The sequence below is a fragment of the Parasteatoda tepidariorum genome, chromosome 6, assembly GCF_043381705.1.
Source record: "Parasteatoda tepidariorum isolate YZ-2023 chromosome 6, CAS_Ptep_4.0, whole genome shotgun sequence".
NCBI lineage: Eukaryota > Metazoa > Arthropoda > Arachnida > Araneae > Theridiidae > Parasteatoda > Parasteatoda tepidariorum.
In genome coordinates this window covers 51,647,995-51,657,953 of record NC_092209.1, presented here as the reverse complement: position 1 = coordinate 51,657,953, position 9,959 = coordinate 51,647,995, and the positions used below count along the sequence as shown (strand labels likewise).

The 9,959-nt window shown below is 26.5% G+C and overlaps 1 protein-coding gene across 1 annotated transcript in view; it reads right to left on the bottom strand.

Moving 5' to 3' along the window:
- Positions 1-286: 286 nt before the first annotated feature.
- Positions 287-9,959, bottom strand: part of LOC107444468 (Regulator of telomere elongation helicase 1) — a gene marked incomplete in the record, with an annotated part of 28,086 nt that continues 18,413 nt past the window's right edge. Inside the window, 4 exon segments of the mRNA XM_071182362.1 lie at positions 287-471; positions 5,013-5,077; positions 5,275-5,422; positions 8,217-8,339. Of these exon segments, the coding sequence (XP_071038463.1) occupies positions 5,019-5,077; positions 5,275-5,422; positions 8,217-8,339 (330 nt within the window).

Genomic DNA, 9,959 nt, shown 5'->3' with positions numbered 1-9,959 from the left:
ATCAATTTTTGATAATCCTCTCTTAATTGAGGAATGGGGAGCTAAAGTGAATCAAATCTACAAATTACTTTATTATTTTTGAAATAATCGAGGTTAAAGTTTATTCGCAATAGTTGGGTCATGAAATAATTTTAGACAGCTTGATTTAATTGGTTCATTCACCAACAGATCTGAAAATATAAACCTTTAATAAAGTATCCTTATGCAACAAATTTATATGTTAGGACTGATCTATTTTAGCTTCTAATTTTTTACTTGCCTAACAGATAAAAAAAAAAAGACTGAATGAAAAAATTTTACAATTTTATTATATACAAAAATATATACAAAATATGATTTATTTTAAAAATGAATTTAAGTCTATTATAAAATATATTGCAGTGGTCCAGCCACATTTCCGACAACACTCTTTAAAAGTCAGCAGTATTTTAAGTGATCTATCACATGCTGCAATTTCTTTCCTAAAAATACCTGAAAAAAAATAAAACTTGGAGTGAAATACTTTGATTTTATATTGTTACTACTTAATTTAAGAAAATAAGTTAGGAAAGATCAAACCAGTATTTACTTATTTTAATGGATACTTACTTAATCCAGGAGTACAAAAAATTTTCCTATTTCATTTAATAATTGTTATGGAATATTTTTCTTTCAGCATTTGCATGCAAAAAATTTTTTTATTAAAAAATGAAAAAGGTTAACTTTGCTTAAGATACATAAAAAAAAATATATACAATTAATACAAATTTCTGGCATAAAAAAATCAATTTTTCTTAATCTTTTTTAAACAGAATTTTTATTAAGCATATTGCTCATAAATTTTTTATTAACTTAAATCAAAAATAGGAGAAAAATATTATATTTAACATTTTAATAATTTATGGCTATAAAATACAACATGAAACACCAGTGTTTTTCTACGTTAAATCTTCCAAACAATTTTTCAAATTTGCACTCATTTGCAGTTATTTAGATCTGAGAGAAACAGCTATTCGTTATTGAAATATCTTTAATTTACAAAATCAATAATTGATAAAATTTTTAATATGAATGAAAAAAAATTTAAAACTACTTTTTTGCACTTTATATTTTAGTATAATTCTAATAATATAACAGATTTTTTTTTTAGTAAAACTTAGACTGCTTTTTATAATTAAAAAATATCAAAATATATTTTTGCTTACAATTAGAGCGTCAGAAAAAATAAATAAAACGGGCATCAGTGTCACATCAGTGCCAAAGGGTTAAGTCATAAATGGAGAAGTAGTGGTTAGCATAGAAATTTTTGGAACAAATTTGGCCAGGGAAAATTCTATCTCATTAAAATTAAACAATTAAGATGAAATTTAATATTGATTTATTTTTACTTTTTTAAAACATTTCTTAGACAAAACTTATGAAAACATAAAATGTATAGCAAGCAAAAAGAAAAGTATAAACTCTACTTTGATCTAATGTTTTAATAGTTCTCTTCTAAGATACAATTTTAACAGTTTGTAGGGCGGACATTAAATATGTGCATTAATTTATGAAGACCATATGCTTAATTAAAAATCAAACATAACAACCAACTTTCTCTAAACATCTCTTTTTTTTAATGGATTCGGATTTTTAACACTCAGAAAATGGAGGTAGTCATAATATGATTCCAATAATACAGTTAGGAGAGCAAACAAAAGTTTGGGCTTCTTAAACTGAAATTATTTAAGTGGATTAAAGACAAAAATTTGGCATACAATTATATGACTCTATTATCCAAAGATAATTTCATGTAAAATAATGTTTTATAACTTATTTTGATAAGGCTTAAAGTTTCGAGTACCTAGTTAAATAAGCAAATTTTAACATGACTTTTATGTAGTTTTAAATGACAAAATCCAAAACTTGAACAAAATAGGTTGATTAATTAAGAAGAGAAAATACAATGAAACTTACATTCAACCTCCTCTAAAGAACAGTAACCTCCTCAAGAAAACCATACATTTATGGTACCGAACATCTTCTATGAGCTTTACATTATGGGGAACCCTTGAACCGTTATTTTTAAACAACGCCAATTGTTACAAGCATAAATTTTGTATCCAGGTGTATCTTGGTCAACTTTTTCTAATTTTTCATCCCTTGCCGGCAATAATTTTATTTGTTGATTACCGGGTCATCACATTCAAGTCATTATCAACAATTTTCAAGTATTCTTACGATAATCAATCATCGATTTGGTAGTTAAGTTGTGCTTATCACAGATAGGCGGGCGGCATCTTTGATGGGTCGTTGGCAGAAATCACATTATTATTGTTCTACAGACATAATGAGAAGTAATTTCTTAATGCAACTTTGATCAGCTTTCACTGAAGCAGTTCGTTGCACTTACGCAAAAGAAATAGCGTGGGCTGATCATTATTTGTGGAGCAATTTAAAAAATATTTTCAAACACTGGAATAGAGGATACCTGAATGAATAATCGAAATATGAGTGATTATCAAAAAGTTATTGAGGATTGTAAAAAAGGAATAAGTTGATGGAAATAAGCTTGACTGTATGGTTGTTGGGAAAAGTGAATTAATGACATCTTAAAAAAAGATCATTAAAATAAAATATAATAATGATAATAAACAGTAGGTAAGTTAAGGCGCCCGGGATAGATTGGATGGTAGGGCGTTGGGCCCATGTCTAAGAAGTCACAAGTTCGATCCCTGCTGGCTGAAGACTCCTTATTTAGTAAATGGTGACTGGTGCACGTTAAATCTGTCGGGTCACAATATTGGAGTTTGATCATTCTCTGATTCAGATCAAAATTATGATCTGTGGATGGGTGAATGAAAGAATGCATGAATGAGTTCGTCCTATAAACGCGCTGTGACGTGTGTGTGGCTGAAGTCGTATCCTTGGCCATAGATGGAGCCAGTGAAAAACAAGAAACACACCTTCTGCCTTAAAATTCACTTGGTTTCACCCAGCAGGCTTGCTGATATTGTCAAGTGGCGTTAAAAACAACACAACAACAGGTAAGTTAACTATACATCAGGTAACTTAATTGTACATATGACTCATCTTGTTTGTAACTATAAATTTTTTTACAAATTTTGTTGTTCGATGCTATTTTTAATTTTTATTTATCTACTTAATTTCATTCATTTATTTTTGAACCACTAATTCACTTATAACTCCAAATAATGGCCACCTCTTAACACAGGTCATATACGCCTAGTTCTGCAAGGGACCGCTGTTTGGAGGTTTTACTGCATAAAAATATAAATTTTTCAAAATTTCTTTATTTAACTATTTGGCTGACTTCATTCAAACTTTAGATTTTGTCACTTAAAAGTACATACCTTCAAATTCAAATTTCGTAGTATTAAAATAAACATAAAAAAATATTTATCTTAATTCTAGTTAACCTATCTTTATGTTTGCAAAAATGAGTTTTAAAACTGTGTGCAAAATTCTTTTGATACATTTATAATTCTACATAAATAGCAAAAACATGAACAAAAAGGGGCCTAAACTTTCAACCACTCTCCTGACTAAATTTATGGACCCATATTCACTACTCAGGGGTGATTGTGAGCCCAAGTTCCGGAAAATTTCTTAGTTAAAAAAAAAAGTTTAAATTGAAAAAAATTTAAACAAGTTTTTTTCCCTTTTTCTCAATATTTCTTAACTTACTTAAAATATTTTTTAAATTTTACACATACCTGTACCATTTACACATATCTATGATGACCTGGAGAAGTAATTAAAATTTACAAATATGTCTTTCGTTCTTGAGTTTATGATTATAACAACTATTTACTGATAAAAAATTAATATTAATCATGAATATAAGCTTATAAAGTATATCTCTGACTCTCCCTTACAAACAAATAAAATAAACTCTGTTTTTAAGTTCCACCTTTGAATATTTGATTTACGGAAACTTCTGTGATCAATGATTTTTTGAAACGTCTGGACCTTCGATCTCCGGAAACTTCCGGATCACTGTTAGCGAAAAGTCCGGAAATCCGGATTTTTTCCGGAGCACAATCAGCCCTGACTACTACTCTTGTATTAAGGTAAAGCCATAAAAAAAATATATTTATTTAGAGATGGTACTTTTTTTGTCTGATTTATAGCTTAAAAATATCCTCTGCTCTAATTAAGTTAATATTAACCCTTTGTAACTCAACAACTCTGATTTAAGAAATATTTACACGGATATTAGAATACATCATATTACGCGTGCAAAAAATAATGAAAAAATCAAGACCTTAAAATTAAACATTTATTGATAAAAAGCATTTGTTGAACATCTCCAATATTGTGAAAAATAGCACAAAAATTCCAATATATTTAAAACTTCATGTGAACAATTTTGAAATTGTTGTTTTTATGGTAACAAAGTCTCACGCTACATTTTTCAATCTCTCCTTAGCCAAATATACAATCAAGGGGATTGTTGTAAAAAAAATTTATATCCTGCAATTATGTTGTGGAACAATTCTTGCTAAACGCATTATAATATTGGTAGCTGCACCAAGACTTGGTTCCCCCGAGTTGGCAATATTTTCTTTACCTGAATTTGGTTTAATTTTATAGGTAAATCCAGCTCATTATAGGATTGAATTTTCATGTATGTTGCAGATATGTAACGCAGTGATACAAAGGGTTAAGTTAAATAGTTAAGGTTAAACTTTAAAGCCACTAGGATTGCATTTAAATGCTTGAAAATGCTCTTAATAGATTAACATTTAATAAAGTGTTCTGTTTTTAATTTCAGGCATTACCTATAGGGATATGTGACAGCGATATTTTTTATTTTATTTATTTTAGCAAAATTTGACAGTATGCTCTTTTTAGAATTTTCAAGCTAAACTACATATTGGAAATCACTCTATATTTTATTTATTTACTGTAGTAACTTTTTAATTAACAGAAATAGAAATATTCTTAGAAATTTATAAAAAAGCAACTTACAAAATCAAATGGTTATAAAATTGAACATTTTAATGATATTTAGAGCAAAATTTCTTTACCAGTTATCAGGAACATAATCTGAGAAATTTGCTTCTATTCTGACTACCAACTAGTAAAGATGCAGCTGCAAGAGAAATGCATATTTATTTTCCAGATTTTCTTTAAATAAATTTAAGAAGAAATATTTAAAACTACAAACAATACTTCTAATAAGTAAACAATGTCAACACAAAAGGTTAGTTATAAGTAGTTATAAACACACAATGTTATGCATTACTGAAATGGGCGAGTTTTGTAATTCTTATATTTGTAATAACTTACTTTCTAAATATTTAGATTTATTGGGAAACTGAGAAAAAACAGTTGTCATACAGAAAGCAAATTTTTCCACATCCTTAGAAACTTTAAATTCTTTCACAGCAGTACAAAACTTAGCATAATCTTCTGTAACACCCAATAAACTTTTAACCTGAAATAGCATTATTATTATTATAAAAAATAAAAATAAAACAGATAAATAATGCATTATTAATAAGATATACTTTTACTATTTTAAAATAACACTTATTCAAACAACTTCCATATTTTTTTTCTTTTTTTTCAAAAAAAAAAAAAAAAAAAAAAAGAAAAGACTTTAAACAGTAAAAGAATTTTATAAGTTTAAATTAAAATATTTATTTGAATTTTTAAATGGATTCTAAATTATTTTCAAAGAACTCTTATTGGATAAAAAAAAAATACCAGTAGGATATGCTATTATTCAGTTTTGATACTAAGTTTGAGACACATTAAGTTTTGGTAAGATCTTAAGAATGCCCATACTCAAATACAGATTCAAGAAATTATGAAGGAAGGATATTACCTTATAAATTATGACTTTTTATAATCTAACCATAGGGTTTTACAACCATGTGGTGCCATCTGTGGAAAATATTAAACATTAAATAGAATATGCTTTGTTCTTATTGTGATTAAAAAAATTTTTTTAATTCAATTTCCTTCATTTAGAATTATAGCTTTCTTTACAAGAAAACTAGACTAGAAAAAGCAATATAACTAGAAAAAGTGTGATATAAATATATGTATTGTTCATAATATAGTACAAGGAACAATTCACATTCTGTTTCTCACTCTAACAACAAATCAAAACCCTAATATGAGTCATATTACATACAAAACTGTACAAACGTTAAAGTATGAAAATAAAGAAATTCTTGCAAATGTGTCATTAATATAACAATTAAAAAATAATTGTATAACTTAAAATTTTTAAAAAAGATACAAATTTTTGAAACAGATGTGATAGTTTTAAGTAAATTAAAACAAATATAAACATTAATTAAAATAACTTTGTATTTTTTTCTAAAGTTATTGATTTTCAATATTTTGAAAACATATTGGAATGATTACAATTTAAAATTGGTTTATTTAGCAAAATAAATCTATATTACAACTTAATATGGATAATGCATTTGTAATTATTATGCAAAAGTTTAAATATGAAATATCTGATTGGCAATTAGATTAAGTAAATGAATTGTAAAATACATTGAATTAACAAAATTGGCACAATCTATGCTGTAATAATAATATCTAGTTTTGTAGGAAAGGGATGTTTTAAATTAAGTCTTTACAGAAAGAACCAAAAGTCTAAACTCCATATTTTCATTAATTAAAATGGTTTTTATAATAAATATTAATAAAATAGATATAGAATATTTCATTAAAATATAAGACAAATCTTAAATAAAAATTATTAGCTTAATATCACATCAAAACGAATTTTTATATATTTAGAAAATAATGAATAAAAAATATTGAAGCAAATCATGCTTCTTCCTTGTTAGTTCAATCAAATTTTTAATAAAGAAAATGCTATATCCAATCAATTACCTTTTTAATTTATACTATAATAATAAGCATTAAGTCTGAAATAATACATAACTCGATTCAAGCTGTAACCAACCAACATCTACAAGCAATCTAACACTTATAACTATAAACAACTAAAATTTTACTATTAGAAAGATGATCAACATCACAGATCTGGAATGGAGAAAAAGTACAAAAGTAGCTATGCTGTCTATATAATGCTTTGCGAGCAGTTTTAGGTGAATATATGAAAATAAAAAACTAACTGTTTTTTTTAATTAAAAAAATATATTAGAAGTTTATATCTTTGCTTTTGTTAAGTCATTTTGAAAAAATATTTTAATGATTTGATATTTTTCAGATCAATTGTTGTAGAATATTATCTGTCTAAAGGTGAGTAAATATATGAAAATTATTTTAAGAAAAGAATTAAATTATTTCATAATTTTCAGACCATTTTTATTAGAATATTAGTCCCAATTATAATATTCTAAAAGGAGGGTAAATATATGAAAATAAAAAAAAGGAGGTTTTTTTTTTTCAATAAAAGAAACACTTATTATTAGTAAAATATATTAAAACAACTCTAGCAACAAAATAACTTGGGCCCTAATTGGACCAATATTCATGAATCTTGGCTGAATAAGAATTGGAAGAGCCGTTATTTTCCTACTTTGGTTCTAGATAAAATTGTCCGATTTACATGACATTCTATATACATTATTTAGCCAATATTGTCCCCATATAGAACCAATATTAAAAACTCTAACATGCCAATATTGGTCCCTTGGGGCAAGTTTAGACAGGACCCGTATTAAGCCCAACTGGGGCCAAGGTAAAATTGTTGCTAGGGAAATATTGCGAGTTTATAACTTTGCTCTTTAAAGTCATTTTGAGAAAATATTTTAACGATTTAATATTTTTCTGACCAAGTGCTTTAGAATATTACATGCCGCGATTAAAAATCATGAATTAAACTTAAACAGCATATATCTTTAAGACAAATGATTTATAACATCACTTAACCTGTAACTTCTGATTATGTAGAAAAATAAATCCAGAAGCTAACAGTTTTAAATATGATTTAGTTATCATTAAAAGAATTTTAGTGCTAATTCGTTTTCAATCCTCATACTAAACAAACTATCAAATGTCAAGACTATCTGATTAAGTTTAATTGTTAATAAATTTTAAAAGAAATTATGTAATAACAAAATTTAAACAATATGTTATTACTTTCAATTTTAATAAAAATTGACTAATTTCTCTCATAAGGTGTACCTTGGGAAAGTATTTTTCCTAAAAGATATTCTTATAGATTTCTATAACAAAATTTAAACAATTATTACTTGCATTTTTTTTCATACAGCACCTTATTTATTACTACTCACCTCTAAAAGATATTTTTTCCACATTTCCGGAGAACTTTTCTCACTTTCTGGGAATGCGTCTCGGTAAGGCAAGGAAATTTTTCTTCTTTTAGAATCTTTAGGCTTTTCAGAAAAAACTGGAGGCTACGAAGAAATTAGACTAAATTTATAAAATTAGAAATGTTTTATATTTGAAAAAATATGTAATCTTGATTATATAGAAATATACCATAAACACTTTCAAAGCAATAAATATTCATTAAGTAATTAATATATTATTAATGTTTTCTAACACAAACAATCTAACACAACTATGCTGTTTATTACTGTTTTCAATCATTAACTCATTCGATTTCTAATATCTCATCTAATGAATAAAATTTTATTTCTGGTCATTTTTATAATAGTACATAAAGAGGATGAAATATTAAACAAAATATTTTTACAAATTTTAATAAACAAAAAACCAAGGTAAAGAATGTGAGGATTAATTCACAACAATAAAGACAAAATCTTTAATATGCAAATTAATGTCTTGGCCAATTAGAACATCTAACTAAATAATCATCTTACTTGAAAATAATAAATTGTGTTTTTAAGAGCTTTAAATAGTAACAAGTCTGATAACGCCTATTTAGTATCAGGCAACAACTTTTCCCACAAACTCTTTATTTAGCTCAAACTCTTTTTATCAAACTCTTTCTATTAACTTGCATCTAACTTGACAATCATCTAACTTGAGATTGATAGAAGGAGTTGTTTAAGAATTCTTTAAACACAAACTCTGATAATGTCTATTTCATACCAGTCAACTTTACTGCTAACTTTATATCTTAATATTGACTTTATTTGTGTAAAAATTCATTAAAATAATTTTCATATATATATTTTATAGCACAATTGAAAAGCACAAAGCTTACATGCTACTTTGGGCACAACGGTAAATATATAAATATACATTTTTAGCCTCATTGATAAGTACAATATTTACAAGCTCGTTTCTCTAAGTTGCTTATTGATATCCTAAGATTATTATTTATAGTTCAGCTTTGAGAACTCCTCCAGGCTAAAAGTCTGGAACTGTCTGCTGCTATGGTAACAACAGGGATAAGAGTAGTCAGAAAGTAAAAAAGAGGAAATCCAAGAATGAATATTATATATATATATATATCTTGTAAATAAGAATCGCAATGTACGATATTTAAATCTTGTGAATAAGAATCGCAATGCACAACTTTGAAATCGGGTAAATATAAAAATCAATGTTTGATATTAAAAAAGTGATTTTAAAAACACGTAAATACAAATCACGATATTGAATTTCAAAATCTTGTAAATAAGAATCGCAATGCACAATATTTAAATCACGTGAATAAGAATTACAATGCGAAACTTTTAAATCACGAAAATCGATGTTTTTTTATTAAAATTGCGTGAATAAGAATGGAGATATTAGCAGATTCTGGACTTAGGATTTCTAAAAGGCTTGTTTGTATTGTTGCTTAGCCATAATAAATAAAAATTTACAAGATTTGAATGAGCAAATTAATATTTTCACCGCAAATCCACCACTATTTTTTAATTATTTCGTTTGTTTTTGATCCAGCAAACAGGAAGCAACAACGTCCGAATTAGGAAAGTACAAGCTATCTGTCGGAAAAATCTTATTTTATGCGCATAAAAGTGGAGAAAATAGCTAAACTAAGTGAAAATGGGAAGGGTTGGGAGCTAGGTATGTAATGATGAAAGCTTTGCTGCTTCCTT